This window comes from Trichechus manatus, unplaced genomic scaffold (genome assembly GCF_000243295.1).
Source record: "Trichechus manatus latirostris isolate Lorelei unplaced genomic scaffold, TriManLat1.0 scaffold00061, whole genome shotgun sequence".
Classification (NCBI taxonomy): Eukaryota; Metazoa; Chordata; class Mammalia; order Sirenia; family Trichechidae; genus Trichechus; species Trichechus manatus.
Genome location: NW_004443997.1, coordinates 13,001,290 through 13,019,538, shown reverse-complemented (window position 1 = coordinate 13,019,538; position 18,249 = coordinate 13,001,290). Strand labels below are relative to the sequence as shown.

The following is an 18,249-nucleotide window of genomic DNA, read 5'->3' as shown; positions in this document are numbered from 1 at the left end:
GACCCAACTGCTACCTTTGGATAATCGGATGGCTGGCTGTCTGGTCTGCATTCTTCCTCTCCTGAACTGGGAGGGAGGAAGAGGAGGGATACCCAGTTACAGACATTCAGGACAACTCCAGGAACAAATGGTTAAAAAAAAACAAAGACAAACCCTAATTGTCAGTGGAAGAACACGCATGAAAATAAAGGCACAGCACCCAATGGTCACATAAAAAGGCTTCCCTCCAAATACTGCACAGTCTCTTTTCTCCTTTTCTCTCTTTCCCAGAGCAGTAAGAAACACCAGCCTCCCCGAACAAACAGTGTTTATTCCTAAACCTTTACCTAGTTAGCTCCGGGTCTCAGCTTACATACCATGTTCATAGAGAAGCCAGACAAGATCACATCACTCTACTTACACACACTGATTGTAACCACTAGATGGCTTGTTTGCTGATTACCTGTTTCTCCTACTAGAATGTAAGCTCTGTGAGAGGAGGGATCATCCCTGTCTTCTTCCCAGCAGATTCTTTCTTCCCTAGCACAAGGCCTGACACCCGGGAGGCACTTTAATGCACAAATGAACAAGTACATGAATCAATGACTGAATGAATGACTGACACAAAGCTCTCCTAGCTGAAAACCAGTGACCTGCACCAGTGCTTCAAGGCAATCAGTAACCAACTTGGTGTTACATTTAGTAAGTGAAAGCTATCTGAAAACAAGGTAAGAGCTGCTCTGCAGTCTAAAAGGACACAAAAAGGGTATTTTCTTTCACATGCTGAGAATGGGCGGAGGGTAGCAAATTCTCTCTGTATCTCTAGGATCTGCTATATAAGATTACATGCGCCTTTGCTCAACGCCCTCTCCTGGCTTCCTGTCTTACTGCTGGTCTTACACAGAGTAAAACCCAAAGTCCTCAGGAAGGCTGACGCTTCTCCCTGCTCCTGCTCATCTCCCTCTCACCTTTCCGACAACTCTTCTCCTCACACCCACCTCTTCGGCTACACTGGTTCGGCCTTACGGCAACTTCCTGAACAATCCAAACTCATTCTCACCTCCCTAGTATTGCTCCTTCTTAGGAGAGAAGAGAAGAGAAATTAAGAGGAGAAGAGAAATCAAGAGAAGAGGGAACATTAATTATCTGCCCCAGGATTTGGGTCAGCGGCTGAAATAGGGCTCTGATAAGACAGCAGGAAGCAATCATACCACATCATAGGACATGAGGATATTCCCAGAGGTTGAGCGTAAAGAAAAACATTCCACTGTCATAGGTCTTAGCTTTGGAGATAGGACTGCATGACAGAAATCAGAAACAGGACTAGTCATACATGTATGTCCTGATTACGGAGTGCAGGTGCGCACGTGTCACTGGAACGCAGGGACTTGGCGCAAACACTGACCAGAAATAAAGGCCTCTTGGTGGCTCTTCTCTTTACTGGGTCCTGTCTCAGTCAGGACCAAAGTCAAGGCAGGAGAAAGACTGCTGACACAGGGACAAAATCTCTTAGGCTATGTCTGACTGCCATGTGATGACAGAAAGCCCAAATTAATGTTCCACTGGAAAGGGCAGCTGCGTCTATTGGGAAAAGGCATTTCTGCATTTCAACAAGCAGGTGTTTTGCAAGATGAGGAAAAGCTTTAAATGGAAATGAGCTATGTGCACTTAAGATTCATCAACAACTTTGAGTTAATTTGTATTATTAAATTAAATTTAAATTTGTATGATTCTTGGCTGGAGGAACAGTGAGGATTTTAGGAGGCCAGTGGGAGAAAAGTCACATCATCATCATTATCATTGTGACCTTAAGAAGAACTATACTAACTGAATGCTTAGTATATGCCAGGCACTGTTCTAGGAACTTGACCTGTATTAACTCACTTATTTCTCATATAACATATGAGGTGGTTACCATCATTGATCCCATTTTAAAGATGAGGAAAGCCCAGAGAAGTTATTTTCCCAAGGTCACATAGCTGATAAATAGCACAGCTGTGACTTCCGAGCCCAAATTGTTAACCACTAGTCATACAACTTCCCATTATAACCACCCAGATTCATACTAGCAGCCTGTCAACCCAAAAACAATGAGTTAAACTGACAAATAAAAGCTTAGCAATAAAAACATAAAACCAGAGCTCGATAAAGGTACAGTAAAAGACACTGTTAAGTCTGGCTCAGATTTACATAAGCCCTTCTTTCCTGATTTATACTCTGATTTTCATCATAAATACGTCTCTTCAATTCATCAAGTGGGCTCTGAGAGAAAACAAAAAACACCCGACCTAGTTGTAAAGCACCCTTGATCTGGTCCAGGCCTGACTTCCTCTCGGCTTCATTGCGGAAGCGTCTTCGGATAGTAGGAAAAACTTTGGTCTCCCATGCCTTCACCAGCAGGGCATAGTGGTCCTCCTGGAGGGAGAGGGCAAACACGTGATCAGAGAAGCAGCACCCTGTGCAGGCCTCAGTCCTTCCCATCCTGACGTCTTCTCCCAACTCAAATGCCACTGATGGAAACACACTGTGCTAAATGCATCCCTCAGATGCTCAGGGAGGGAACAGCTACCCTGAGCAAGCTTTTCCGTTCCCTCTAAAGCAATCTAAGCATTTATATGATTCCCAGCTTTACTGCTGAGTTGCTATCAAAGTACTTCATTTCTCCAACACCTGGACATTTACCGGGCAAAAAAGCCCAATAAATATTGATCTTGCTATAGAAAACTAACACTTTAGAGGTCACCGTGCAAAGACAATCACATAATTCAATGTGCGACAACTCCAACCTCGCACCCTCAGATCAAAACCATTCCTCGTGGTTCTTCCTGGTCAGGGAGCTATGTGAACGCTGAGGAATCTCACAGCCACGCCTGCAGGTGTCTTACCTGCGGGATGTCATCATCGTCATCGTCATCACTTTCATCATCTGCAATGGGAGGCGGGTGGGGGTCTGGGCCCGAGGTGATGAAGTTCTCATAGCTGAGCTCTACTTTATAATGACAGGAAGTGTCACTGTCATATTCTGTAACAAAGCACAATGACAGTGAATTCGAAGCAAAAGCAGGCCGGAAAAATCATTTACTTGTCACGCTTGGACAAACTGGATTCTTTTAATTCATGTGACAGAAAAGACTCTTAGTACTTTGGGGTTTTTCAAGCACAGAGTCAAGGAATAAATGATTATTCCTAATTACCCTGAATCCTAAAATAGTTTTTATGGGTAAAATTCATTCAACTCAGAAAAGAATTTGAAAAGTTCTTTATCACGAGAAAGAATTAAACTGCCTCTTAAAAGACTCTGCATCCCAGAGACCATCCCCCAGCCAAACAATAGACAAGCCCATAAGATAAACAATAACACCCCAGAGGAACATACTCCTTAGAACAATTAATTACAGGAGATCAAAAGGGCAACATCTGCCCAAAAGCCAAGACAAGAAGGCAGGAAGGGGTAGAAAATCAGGACTAAAGGAAATGGGGAACCCAGGGCGGAAACGGGGAGAATGCTGACACTGTGGGGAATGAAACCAAGGTCATGAAATACTTCCTGTACAAATTATCGAATGGGAAACTAATTTGCTCTGTAAACTTTCACCTAATGCACCAAAAAAAAAAGTTTTCAGTATCTCATGGGCCAGTTACGACCTACAGATGTCTTTCATATGATTGGCTCAGTTTTTTTTTTTTTTCCATTTTATTGTGAAAATTGTCAAATAATCAGAAAAGTTTTATAGTGCACACCTGCATAGCTCCCACCTACATTCTACAATTAGCATTTCAGTATACTTGGGTGATCTCAGTTTTAAAACTTTTTTTTAATGATCAACATTTACAAATTAGGAGATTTCACATGAAATTCTGGGGTTCTAGCTGTTCCATAACAACTGGACGTCTTCCAGCTTGCGTTGCCACATGGCCATATTACACTGGCACTGACAGTTGCAGGCCTTGTGTATGTGGGGAAGGCACCTTCCAGGCTGCCATGCTTCCTCCTGCTCCCCACTTTCTTTCCCCAGCCTCTTTTCCCATTTACCGACAGGCGCTTGAGTTTCCACCCTGATTGTAATGAGGATGCCCAAATGAAATGGATTTAGGAATTCAGAGCTTCCACTTCCCAGGAAGCAGAGAGGCCCTAGGAGGAGGCGGCTTACGCTGCTGAGCGGTGGCCACGGCAGCGATCCGGCACGGAGGCCCGTGAGTGCCTGGGTCTGATGCAATACTGGTGCCAGCATCATTGTCACTGTCAGATGCCATGGCAAAGGGCAGGGCCTCGAAGTTAGCACTGATCTCTTCTGCTAGGTCGGTGCACAGGTCAGCAGCATTGCGGTGGGCCTGCCCTTCTGCATAGGCAAATGGGCGGGAGCCAAAGTTAGCCCGAGTTTTGGTGTTCTGGAAAGGAGATCAAATAAAAGGTTTGAAAGGACTTAGGTTTTTAAAAATTTTATTGATTTATTTTTAACATCCATAGGTGAACTTCACTAAACATAAAACCAAAAGAATGGCTCCTGGATGGGACAACGTGTGACACCAGGCTGAAGGGCCGGTGGAACTGTGAGGACTTGGGAGTGCTGCACAAGTGGCCTTCCCCTCCCCTCTCACGCTCCTGCTCTTTGCCATGCCAACACAGCAACCTTTCTTCTTTCCAACACTCTTCCCTCCTACCTGTGGTCACTGCTCATGCCGTTCCCTCCACCTGGAATATTCTTTCCCCCATCTTTGCCTGGTTAAGACCAGTTAATATTCCAGACCCAGCTTAAAGATCACTTCTTCAGGGTGATGAGGACGTGATCAGATTTGCTTGGTACTTGCTTCCATAAAGTCTTATAATTCTCATTCATAGCATTTATTAGTTTGTGAGTATATACATGCACACATATATTTGTATGATTATTTGATTAATGTTCAACTCCTCCAACTCCCTCCATGATTATAATTCCATGAAAGCAGAGATCATACCTGTTTTGCTCATCATTATATCTCTAGAGCTTAGCATATAGTCGGCATTCAACAAATATTTGTTGAATGAATAAAACACAACAGGTTGAGAAATGCTGTCTTAAATTATTGGCATCTTCAATCAATTCACTCAACAAATAGAGTGATAAAAGATGGTGGCAGAGGCATAGTACAGGTCAGATCCCACAGGGTCTTGTAGATCATTATAAGAACACGGCTTTTACAATGCATGCCATGGGAAGCCATTGACTGGTTTGGAGAAGAGGGCTAACATGATCTGACTAACACTTTTAAGGGATCATTGTGGCTTCTGAGTTAGGAGAAACTGCAATAAGCCACCTGAGAGACGATGGTGGCTGGGCCAGGGTGTAATCCGTGGAATGGGTAAGTGGTCAGATTCTGGCTGCATTCCTGAAGGGAGAGCCAAGAAGATGTGCTGACAGATTGGATGTGGAGTATGAGAAAAAGAGGACTCAAGAAAGAGGCTCCAAGGTTTTTGGTCTTAGCAACTGGAAGGATGGGGCTGTCATTGCCTGAGATGAGGAAGACTGGGGAAGGAGACTTGGGTGTGGGGCCCAGTTAGGCTCAATTTCGGACATACTAACTTTGACATGTCAATAAGACATCTATTTTGAGATGCTGTTTAGGAGGGCAAAACAGTTAAGCACTTAAGTTCCTTGATAATGCATCATCTAAACAGTCTTGGGTTCGATGCAAAGAAAGGTTGAACCCACTCACATGGGCCTGTTTTGCTCCTCCTCTTGTTATCGTGCACCATGTATCACTATGCACAATCAGGGCACGTTTGATGGCTTTAATGTTTCTATTCCTTATAGGAACAAATTACTAAGGAGATTTTGTTTTTCTTTCCAAAGAAGATAACCTGCCTTTTTCTGAATGTGAACCACAGGCCACATCCCACCAGACACGTCTTCAAGATAGGGAGAGAGGTGCTGCCCGCAGTAGGTGAAGTACACGCGGCCCTTGGCTGGCTGCCCTGGAGGAGGCGGAGTCCCCTCGGCCCTCTCCCAGCCAATTCCTGCTACATCACCTGCAGCAGAAAACAGGAAGGAAAACAACACTTTTTTCCCCACTTACTGACTATTAAATAAACATCCAATTTGCAACCAGTATAACGATGCCACATACCATTATCTTCTTACTTATTTATTTTATGTCCTCAGTTGAATTTAACGTATTATATTTAAATAGATATAGATTAAGACAATAGAAATAAACAATTAAAAAAAAATAAGTCAGAAACTACTTAGAAGGAGAAAAATGCCTAGTATCTAAGTTAATTACTGCAACTACACATAAAATTTAGCCTTTATTTTCCTGGTAGCCAACAAAAAAAGGCAAGACATTGAGTACAATTTTTTTTTTTTTTTTTTAAACAGAGGGATATAAGTTTTTCTGTGGAGACACATGGATTCTTTATGGAGGCTATTATGTATATAAAAGGACATAAAGGTAAAAAGGCAGTATCTTCTCTGTATGCTTGTGGGAGATTTAGAAATGGTCTTCAAAAATATATTTTGAAACTCAACCTTCAATGTAAACTGAAGGTACACCATTCCATCACATCATGTCCTCTTACTTGCAGGCAGCTAAGATAATACGGGCCAGGCTTCTTTCTGATCAGGCTACTGGATACTGGGGTAGAACTTAGAGAACCGAGAGGTGCGTGCCCGTTACATCAGTTCTCTTGTATCAGCTGCCTCGGACAAGTGCTATAATTAGCCGTTGAACTCGCCAATAAGTGCATGAAGTTCTATGACTCTGTTTTGGATCAGAGTCTCATATGCTTTAGATTCCACTAGAATGGAAGCTTCACGATGGCTGGGGACTTGACAAGGGCATCCTCAGGGCCTAGAAGACTGCCTAGCATGCAAGAGATACTCGAGTAGTATCTGGTGATGGATGAATACTAGAAGTGTTGGTCCAAAGACTGAGATTCTGTTGTAAAAATTAGGCTCCTGATTCCTATTCTCACACAGACTCACTTCTCTAAGAAGAGGGCAGCATGAGTGCCTGAGGTCTACTCTAAAATTTTCTCAAAAGCCAAAATGTGATAAAACAAAGCAACGGTAACAAACAAATAAAAACTCCAATTATATTTCCCCTGGCCTCTCCACAGCCCCTTGGTGCTTAAAGCACTTAAAGACATACTCAGTGAAAGCAAGAGAGAAACAACTTGGCCCTGAATTTATTTCCAAGTCACAACCTGACCATAACTGAAAGCAGTCCACTCCCTGGAAAAGTTCAGTTTAACAAGCAGCTCCCTCAAGAATAAGTGACAGCAAAATCAGCCCTCAGGCAACTACAAGAGACTACTTATTGAATGGAACCCCTTAGTATTCTCCATCTAAACATCCCACACCACCTATAACATAAAACAATTTCAGTTTTATCAGAGATGATGGGAAGATGTTCTGTCTGAAAATAAGTAGCCAACATGTGTGACTGCGTCTACTGTGAAGGAGATAACACTTATGTTTTGCTAGTGCTGGAACAACAGCATTAATTACACATATTCTTGTTACTGCTGAAGCACCAGAATTCATTATACAAACCAAGTTGTTTATACGAAGGCTGAAAAGAAGAGGGGATAGATTTTTGCTACTGAACCGACTGTCCGTGTGACTGAAATATCTGGGCAGATGTTCAGGCCACTGGGAGCAAAGTCTACGTACGGCTTGTATCCACCAGTAACGTATTTCTCAAGTGCCTCATGGCTAGTGGTAGAGTTCTCTTTTTTTGAAGCTCTTTATCTACTCATCAGTGAATAGCTGATGAAAGATTAAACTTCAGAGATAGGCAAAATCTTAGGATTTTTTTAATGATGGAGGAACGAAAGCAAATATGACTCCCCAGTTAGTAAATGGAGAGGTCTCATCAAAGGAGGGGTTTGGTGTAAACTAGGGGACAGCAATGACAAGTGTTTGGTTTTCACTAAAAGACAAATTGCCTGTTTCAAGTTGCTGAACTTATTTAATTTTAACCTATTTAGACTAAAACCTGGGAAACAGAAATACGCAGGGGGGAAAAAGCTCTTACCACACTTACCAGGAGAGAGAGTCACGTCTAAACGAACGCTCTTCCACTGTAATAAACTGGAGCCGTTGTAATGTACAGCTCGGCCATTGCTAAGAAAGAACAGAGGGAAGTCAAGATAAGACTAATCAGCCAACACAGAGGCAACAAAGTAGCGAACGGGGAAGGGGACGGCGTTTCAGTAGTACGAGAGTAACTAGAAGAGAAATTATAATAGCTACTCTCTTTCCTTAAACACTAATATATTATCACCTGTATTTTACACATTTTTGGGGGCAGAGGTTATATTACTTTAGTATTAGTACAGCCACAAGTGTATTCGTAGAATAAAGGGATCTAGGTTCAAACACACTTGAGAAGCACTATAAATAGGTCTTTCTTGTAGGACAGCCAGGAATCCTCAGTGTGCAACGTGCACTACGAATCTCCAAAATAGGAAAGGAATACACTCCATTTCCCAACCTTATTTGAAGACAGAACCCTATTTTTGTTTCCTGAACACTGTAATATTTTTATTTCTTGAACACCTACTGTATTTTTATGCAAATAATGTGCACCTTCTACGTTCCCTCCCCCTGTGATGTATTTTGGTTAATCACACTTTGCTAATTTTTTTTCTTACAGCAACATGTAAAAAAAATTGGCATAGTGGTACTTATGAAAATACTTTGAACATACCTGGCTGGGGGAGGGAGGAGTTGGTGAACGTAGAAGGTACATGTTATTTGCGTAAAAGTATGGTACACGCACCTTGCGGGAAGCTACTGTTCTGGAATACAGTTTGGGAAATACTGATATTCTGATTACTTTCTTTCTTGTTTTAAATAAAAGCAATAGTAGCCACTTACTTATGGAAAAGACAAGTGCCCACTGGATTAGTCCAAGCCCCATCTCGTTTCTCTGCTTCTGTAGCAAAGCCAAAGGAGACGATTGGTCCAGTGTCGTCATCAGTATCTCCATAGGAAACAATTTCAATTTCCCAGTAAAAAGATGGGGCCTGAAGAAACACCATAAGCGGGCAGACAATCAGAGCAGCCTGGGCCCTTGAACTTGCTTCTCTTTCGAATTTCAAGGAAAGAGACAAAAGACAGTGTCTCTTGCAGTTTCTCACCTGAACTGGCAGTGGTGAGGTGGCATAGATAAAAGTGCCCCGGGGCAGGCCTCCCCCAGCGCTGGGGTCAGCCAGGAAGGTGACCGAAGTGAGGTGAGATGAGAACATGCAGGCTCGAACAGGTGGAAACACTCGCGAGGGGCTCCACGTAATCTCCTTGGGCTACATTGGGGGGAAAAGAAAAATCCTCAGTCAACAGAATTGCAAACAGGAATCCTTTTACCCTCTCAAAGAAGAAAATGAATTTTTGTTTGATGGTATTATCTATTGGTATATTCCAAAAAAGCAGATCTTTTTGACCCATCGGTTTCACTTTTTTATCGTAATAATTCAAAGAGCGTGCAAAGATTTAGCTCCAGGGAATGTTCAACAGATCACTGTTATGGCAAAAACTGGAGACAACTTAGCTCTCCAACAATAAATGCCTGAATAAGTAAACTGAGGCACAGATGGACACTGGACTATTAAGCTGCTGTTGGCTGATGTGAAAAGACAGTCGCCATCTACAGAGTGAAAAAAGCTGGATACAAAACAGCAGACAGTAGAAATCAAATTTGTTTAAAAAAATTCTAGGGAATACATCACATTAATATGTTGACAACGGTAACTGGAGAGGGTGAAAATTCAGGTGACATTTCTTTTATATATTTTTAACTTTTTATTTTGGAATCTCAAATTTACAGAAAAATTGCAAGAACAAGGCAGCAACTCCTATATACACTTACCTAGATTTACCAATTTTTCTCAACAGTTGTATTGAGATATAATTTATATCCCATACAATTCACACTTTTAAAGTATACAATTCAATGCTTTTTAGTATATTCACAGATACGTGCAACCATCACCACAATCTAATTTTAGAACATTTTTGTCCGCCCATAAAAGAAATCCCATACCCATTAGCATTGCTCCCATTTTCCCTTCTCCTCAGCCCCTGGAAACCATTAATCTACTTTCTGTCTCTGTGGAATTACTTCTTCTGGGTATCTTATATAAATGGAATCATACAATATTGGCCTTTGTGCCTAGCTTCTTTCACTCAGTATAATGTTTTCAAGGTTCACTCATGTTGTAGCATATATTCACTCCTTTTTATGGTCGAATTATAGTCCATTGTATGGAGAGACCACATTTTATTTATCCGTTCATCTATTTTTTTGGCTGTTATAAATAGTGCACCATGAACGTTGGTAGCTACACAAAATTTTTAACATTTTGTCACATTTGTTTTTTAATTACTCTCTTATCTTCTCTCTATATATGCTTATTATTATGAAATGGACTATAAACCTAAAACTAGAAAAAAGGCTCTTTTCTTCTGTCATTGACAACCAAAAAATTATTCACAAATTAATGAATTCTGCTCCTCTGCTGTAATTTTTCATTATCAAGAATGTCAAATCAATGTGCTCTGACATTCAAAGATGACAACATGTCATTGCAGACACTGCAACTCAAACAAAATGGCTTTGCAAACCCTCATTCTAACGATACTACTATGAATGTACTCTACTGGTCTGTATTTCTCAGTGCCAGCTACTCATATGACACATGGTGCGGGCCGGCAGGAGGTGTGGTCCGCTCCAGAAGGGCTCACCTGTCTCCGGTCGGCCTGCAGCGGGGGCGGGGGGGGCCGAGCACAGTCCCGGTAGAGCATCCTCAGCCGTTCACACTGCACCTCCACAACCGCAAGTCGCTCTCCTGGTGGGGTACACACCGCACCCGTGAAAACAACCCCTACAATCCCCCAGGTGGGCTCCGATTCTTTGGTAGTAGGGTCAAAGCAATAACATGCACTTAGAGAAATTAGTCAAAGTTTTATAAAAGAGCAGATACCGTGAGACAGCTCTGTCTACTACACGTAGCTCAGGAGCATAGCAATGGGGTCAAGGACGGAAGGCCTGTGGCTGGGCTGCCTGGATTCAGAACCTGACTCCATTACTGGGTATTTAACATCTCACTTCCACTATGGAGGTAATAATAGTACCTATGGCTCACAGGGTTGCTGTGAAGATGAAATTAATTAGTGCAAGCAGAGCCCTTAGCCAAGTCCCTGAAAAGGCTAAACACGCAGTAAATGAAACCTACTATTTTTATCGTCTAATAAATAAAAACTATTTTTCTTATCATCTAAACTGATTTAAAAAAATCTAATACCTACTGAACACCTCCTATGCACAAGGCACACTGCTAGATATTGAAGAATACAAAGATACATGAGTCAAATCTCCTGCCCTCTGGGAGGGGAGAAAAGACACGTACACACACACACAGACAATAGAGAATAATGTACAAGGCTGTACTGTGTGATTACATGATACGAGGCATAAGTACAGGCACAGAGGAATGAGAGATAACTTCACTCCAGGATCCAGAAAAGCATAATGGAGAGAGTGTTAACTTAGATCCTAGACTAGATGGGATTTCAATAAGCAGAGAAGGAAGGGAATTCTGGGTCTAGAATTAGTCAAGTGCAAGATGTCCGAGAAGTATCTTGTACCATATATAAAAATTAACTCTAAAGACCTAAATGTCAGAGCTAAGACTATAGAACTCTTAGGAGAAAACACAGATGTAAATCTTCAGAAATCACCACAACGTGAAACAGGAAAAAGTTTAAGGACAGAAAAGAGATTAGAAAGTTACTCAAAAGGCAAATGGCATGAGAAATAATACGTAATAGAGATAATAAAAACAATTTTTTTTAAAAAAAGGATAAAACTAAAACCATTAAGGAAGTTAAAGATATCCATTTCTTCCTTATAGTTTGTGGAAATGCTGGTACTAGTGCTTGGAGGACTGCTAATCTAACTGTAGACAATTACAGGTAGAGACCAATTATATCCTTGGGGACAAAAGGGTACATTTTCACTTAAAAATATCCAGGCCAACTACCAGTTTATAGGAAATACGAGGCCAAAAGAACATGTTAAATGACACCACAGGGATACAATCGCAAAAAATCCTTCAATAAATAAATTACGAGGGAAAAAAAAGAGACTGAGGGAGAACCTATATTTTTAAAAGAGACTTAAACACATACTAAGAAATTACAATGTGTGGACTTTATTTGGATCCTGATTCAAATTAACAAATGTAAAAACAAGTATGACCTTTATAAGCAAATTAGAAATTTGAACACTGACTAGATATTTAATAATATTAAATAATTATTGTTAATTTTTAGATAATGGTGTTGTGGTTATTTTTTTAGAAATCTTTACTTTTTAGAGATATTTCTTTATTGATAAAGTAATACAATGTCTAAGATTTGCTTAAAAATAATCCAGGGGGGTGCAGCATAGATGAAACAGGATTGGCTATGAGTTGCTAATTATTGAAACTGGGTGATGGAAACACAGGGGCTCACTATCTTAGTCTCTCTATTTTTGTATTTGTTTGAAGTTTTCAAAAACACATGTATACACACATGCACACTCACGCAAAACTCGAAGGATGGGTGTTAGTGCGAACTCTTGACTTTGAACTGAAATGCAACCAGTGGTGACGGTCAGAATGTATACAGCATCCTTAAGGAGAGCTCATAAATAGTTCTCACAGAGAAATAAAGCCAATGAATTCACATGAACAGAGAAAAGAAAACACAGTGACGTGGTCCTAAAGTTAAATTGAAAAGCACGCATTTCATAGCTGGTCTATACTGAAAGCTTTTTATTTACATTTCCAGGTCTGAGATGAAAGTGCGTTGTGATAAATGTTGTCTTTAGAGCTCAGCAGTTTGAGATGCATGTGTACGAAAGCGGTGAGCACTGCATTATCAAATTGTCAGTGTACTGATAGAACTCAGTAAAATACGGCAGTAAGGAAATACAGGTACTCACCAGCACTGCATTCCTGGGCTACCAGGTTAAGAACTTCAACAGCTGCTGGACACTGTTGTATGAATTCTTCACAAAATAAGCTGTCTTCTAGAAGCTGGGCCATGACCAGGCATGCTCTTAATGTTAAAAGATTTATAACATTTCAAAGTCATCAGTGTTCACTCTCCAAAAAGTCAACTGTGAAAAACATTTCAATCAATTTTGTCCCCTGACTCACAAGGTTCAACTCCCCACTACTTTTGCTTTTTCTGAGTTGGATTGGCTTGAAAACATATAAGTAACTTCTCTTTTCCCACATAGTAACTGTTGACATTTCATGGACAATCAGAACAGGGAAAGACGGTGGCCATCTCCACTAAATGGAGACCAAAGCACCAGTGAGAAATCAGCACCTTCTCTTTTTTCCTGAACTGTGTTCTCATGGGCAGTATTAGTGCTCTGGAACAAGAAGGTTCCAAAAGCTTGGGAAATTGATCTATCTTGCACCTTATTCAAAATCCATATTAGAACTTTCTGAGAAGTCCCATTGTCAAAACAGAAACTTGTTACTTCTATTTGATGGAAACAAACAACTGTATTTGCAGAAAAAGAACTGTTTTCCCTCCTAACACCAACACCCGTGAGCATTCCCTAGGTTTCCTGTCATCAGTCTGGAAAGGGATGAGCCAGATATTATTAATGTCATTTATAAAAGAAAAGGCTTAGTGGCAGAGGAATTCCCGTGAGATAACAAAGTTCTTTTACCAAAGCAAATCAGTGAAGCCAGCCTTATGTATGTATTCCATACATCACATTTCAATTGTTTATTTTCTTAGCTGAACAACTAAGCTTTATTCCAAGTACAGAAACTGGAGAAAGCAGCAGACTGTGGTAAACACAGTGTAACAGAATGGTTTCTGTTGTCTAGCTTGGCATGAGCTTAAAGCTGTGGACCCACTAAGCCTGGGGTGGAAAGCCCACCAAGGATTCCTGCCCCTGTCGGCCTGCCACATCTGCGCACATGAGAGGATCGTGGGAGGGTGCTCACCTTGTTCTTATTTCAGCCAGGAGCCGAACGACTGCCATCACAGGAGCTGACCCATCTCCTGTTGCAGGAAGCGAGGTATGAATAGAGAGACTTCCCTCCTGAGGAAGCAACATGGACTGGACTGCCTGTACTACCTTCTCAGTAATGGACAGTTTATGAAGAGGCAATGCCTGGTGGTGGTGGTGCAGGGACGTGGCAAAAAGTTAAATTCAAGTAGTTAGTTTATAAGAAATGAGGGTGTTATTATTATCTGGAGTTAATTCTCAAATTTTCAGTTAAAAAAATAAAATAGAATTCCCACAGAGAACATTGCAAACCAGATCAACACAATTAAAAATACAATTCCTACCCACAAAGAAACGAATTTTGTTAATTAGATGAAAAGTTTCACACAAATTTTACTATTAAATAATTATAACAAATATATAAATATCCCTCACAAATACATAAATACACATCGCAAGTAAAACTTAAGATACCCAAGTGTTCGGGCGTCTGTGCTTGCATGGGCAGATTATTCATTACTGTACAGTTACCATTTGCAGTACATTTTATGATGCATTTAAAAATCACCTTACCTCTGATCTTGGAACACAAAGTCTAGACAATGGAATAGTCAATGTGTCTGATGCTTGCGAAGAAGTCTTTCTACAGTCTATGGGTGGGAATCTGACTGTAGCTATACCTTCCTGTTCGTTGATGGAAGCCACTACTCCGACGCTTCCTGATATTCCTCTACCTAAAACCTAGAGACAGAGATGGATTAGCGCTACCTACCAGCTCTGACAGTGCAAACAGCTATGACATGTGACGGGTGGGAAGAGTTCATTTACAGCTGTACATTATTGATGCTACCGTAATAGTCTATTAGGATGCAGACACCGAGCCCTGAATACGAATGAGAATAATAGGCCCTAAAACCTCACGGAAAGGTCATCACAACATGCTACAAACTCAAACTTTCAATTCTAAAATAGTGCCGATATTAATGACGCAGCAGGTCACGAGCAATGTAGTTAGTACTCTACAGTATTGCCGAGTCAAAATCGACTCGATGGCACCTAACAACAGTATTGCATTAATTTCTGAATTAATTTCTTTGCAGCACAGCATGGATTAGAATTCATGAGTTTGTCAGATTCCTTATTCAACTTGAAGGAACAAGGCTTTTCTGTCTAACTAGGTGGATGCTACCTTGTCTTCAGATGATCAGTTAATCAATGAACATTTATTTACAGGGGGGATCAATGACCTGGGGAAAGTAAAGATAGCTGGTTACCTGAACCTCAGACCCTATCTTGATTGTCTCTTTGAAGCCTCCGAGTGCACACAGTGCGGCTATGGCCTGCCGGGCAATTCTCTGCAGTTTGGCGAGCTTCCTGCCACTGCTGCTGCCATTTTCCAGAATGCTTTCTGCATACTTCCCCAACTGCGGGATGTACATCAGTGCACGAGACAGAACCTGGATAAGAAGCAACCCACGCACCTGCTGTTAAAGATTTGGTTGTTTTGGTAGGAAGATTGATGGTATGCCTAAAATGGTGCCTGGGTCCTAAGTACTGAAGGAACTCTGGACATGGGAGGGCCCCAATAACTATCAGGTCCAGTCAGTGCCATTTTGCCCATATTTGCGTTCTACAGTCTGACAAAACTAGAAGTACACAACCTCAAAATATGACCGAATCAAACACTGTGTTAATAAAACCCCTAAAATAAAACAATCGCTATCTGAAGGGAAACCATCGCAACATACTGCGTACATCTCAACACCCAGTTACTTTCAGGGCATGAAAGGAATTCACTTAAAGAACGACTGAAGGAAAGGGGGAGTTGATTGCAGATCTGTAGTTTTCAGGAAAGTGGGCTGTTGTTTGTCATGCTGTATTACTCACTGACAGAGCGCTCGGGATAATGTAAATCACATCAATTAAATCCTAGGGCCTAAGGAAGTACACTTAATAAATCCATACACCAAGGCGGGGTGATTTCCTAATGCTAGGACCAATCTAACAAAACCAAGAGGAAGAAACAAGAACTGCCATCCTTTCCCCAAGAGGACTGTCCTGTTGTCTGCAAAATTAGAACTGGTAGCAACAGGAGATGTAGGTTAACAGAGTTGAAACTGCTAAATCCAGGTGAAACACAGCTAACAGGTACATCTGGCCAATTTGGGAAATCTTTCTTTACTAAAATGTCCCCTGCTATGTGTGATTCAAATGCTAGAACAGAAGGTGAACTTCCTTCTCACATCCTCAGCTTTGCAGCAACACAGCACTGACCTTTTCTGCAGTCGTGGTCCATATTTGGGCGGCGTTTGACTCAGGGGCCATCAACAAGCTGTGAAGCAAGGCAATCACTTCGGCAGCCATGCTGTTTGCCACATGCCCGCTGATGAAGGGTCGCACGGGATCAGTCCTGCAAGTGTCAACATGGCAAACTGTGGGTGCCCAGTGACTGGTAAGAGTGCAGACCAGTGGCTTGCAGGGTTAGCATCAGAGGGAAGCACAAGGAAAAGCAGATTTCATTGACTGAGAAAAAGAGCATGTCAATTATTACTAGGGAGAAATCCCTTCTCACTTTCCGGTATCTGAAGAATCCTCTGACACAATGGACCTCACAATTTTTATTGAAGAGGCTATCAGGATGAAGGAAAGACACTGTGCTGCACCTACTCCTGGCTTACAAACACAAAACACACTGCACACTTTCCACAGGCAACACTCACTTATCCCTTCCAGCCCTAGAAAGAAGGTGATGTGCAGAGCTGGAGCAGTGGGGAAATTTCTTCTGAAAGAAGTAAAGGCAGCAAGACTGGAGTTTACTAATACTAAAAAAAAAAAAAACTGCCAGTGGTGCTCCTCGTGGTGGACTTTCTAGAAAAAACAATCCTCTGGCTGTAAATGTCCACTTGGCCAGCACCTTCCTACTCTTACCTTACAACCTCAAATCTACGTGGATGAGCATTACTCCAAGATCCTCACACTCCACTTGGGGAGCAATTACTACCACAGACAGGTAATCGTAAGCCCCGTCCTCATTTCCAGCAGGCCAAAGGGGATGGTATAAAATTAAAGCCCTAAAAGCAAACCCATTAAAGAGTTAAGTGTGAGAAGGTCACGGAAAGGTTCTCCTGCGGGAAAGGTTTTACCTTGCAAGCTCAGAGTTTCTCTCGCGGCAAATGGAGGTTTGGGCGGTCTTCTTCTTGTCCCCTGTGGACAGCCCACTCACAGTCTCTGGGTTGACGGACTCTACAGGTGGCCCAACACTGACGATGAGGCCTGACTGCGCCCACTTGGTTGCCTTCCGGAGAGCGGCTACTGCCTCTTCCGTAATCACTTCACAACAGCCACCCTGGGGGTCAGTTTGAATATGTACAGGATATTTATTTCACCTTCTCAGCATTACACTTTTTCAAAAAAAAAAAAAAAATATTTTATTGTGTTTTAGGTGAAACTTTACACAGCAAATTAAGTTCCCATTTAACAATTTTTGTACAAATTGTTCCATAACACTGGTTATAATTTTTACAATGTCAGCATGCTCATTTCCATTCTGTTTGTTCTGTTTCCATTGATCTAGCTTCCCTGCCCCTCTTTGCCTTCTCATCTTTGCTTTTGGGTAAATGTTGACTGTTTGGTCTTACACAGTTGATTGTTCAAGGGAGCACATTCCTCACAGTTGATATTATTTATTTTATAAGCCAATCTATTATTTGGCTGAAAGGAGTAGCTTCGGTTCCAAGTTAAAAGGCTGTCTCAGGGTGATAGTCTCGGCGTTCCTCTAGTCTCTTTCAGTCCAATAAGTCTGGTCTTTTTTAGGAATTTGAGTTTTGTCCTACATTTTTCTCCCACTCTATCTGGGACCTTCTACTGTGTCCATGGTCAGAATGGTTGGTAGTGGTAGCCAAGCACCATCTAGTTCTTCTGGTCTCAGGCTAGAAGAGGCCATGGTTCGTGTGAGCTATTAGTCCTGTGGACTAGTTTCTTCTCTGAGTCTTTGGTTTCCTTCATTCTTTTTTGCTCCAGATGGGAAGAGACTAATAATTATATCTTAGATGGCCATCTGCAAGCTATTAAGATCCCAGACATTACTCACCTAACTAGGATGTAAAACACTATCTTTACGCACTAAGTTTTGCCAATTGACCAAGTTGTCCCACAAGACTATGGTCCCAAGCCCTTTAACTCCGTAAACCAATCCCGCGAGGTGTATGGCTATGTCTAGGAGGTCTCTATAACTGTGCCCCCTGTGTGCTTTATTATATATATGAATAT

The 18,249-nt window shown here is 41.6% G+C and overlaps 1 protein-coding gene across 1 annotated transcript in view; it reads right to left on the bottom strand.

Moving 5' to 3' along the window:
• Positions 1-18,249, bottom strand: part of HECTD4 (HECT domain E3 ubiquitin protein ligase 4) — a 119,705-nt gene that overhangs the window by 34,044 nt on the left and 67,412 nt on the right. The window contains exons 38-51 of the mRNA XM_023733791.1: positions 17,124-17,326; positions 16,255-16,390; positions 15,255-15,437; positions 14,554-14,721; positions 13,976-14,145; positions 12,949-13,064; positions 10,704-10,807; positions 9,104-9,265; positions 8,841-8,989; positions 8,005-8,084; positions 5,823-5,986; positions 4,131-4,368; positions 2,865-3,001; positions 2,268-2,394 (exon numbers count right to left, since the gene is read on the bottom strand). Coding sequence (XP_023589559.1) covers positions 2,268-2,394; positions 2,865-3,001; positions 4,131-4,368; positions 5,823-5,986; positions 8,005-8,084; positions 8,841-8,989; positions 9,104-9,265; positions 10,704-10,807; positions 12,949-13,064; positions 13,976-14,145; positions 14,554-14,721; positions 15,255-15,437; positions 16,255-16,390; positions 17,124-17,326 — 2,137 coding nt within the window. The remainder of the gene's footprint in view (positions 1-2,267; positions 2,395-2,864; positions 3,002-4,130; positions 4,369-5,822; positions 5,987-8,004; positions 8,085-8,840; positions 8,990-9,103; positions 9,266-10,703; positions 10,808-12,948; positions 13,065-13,975; positions 14,146-14,553; positions 14,722-15,254; positions 15,438-16,254; positions 16,391-17,123; positions 17,327-18,249) is intronic.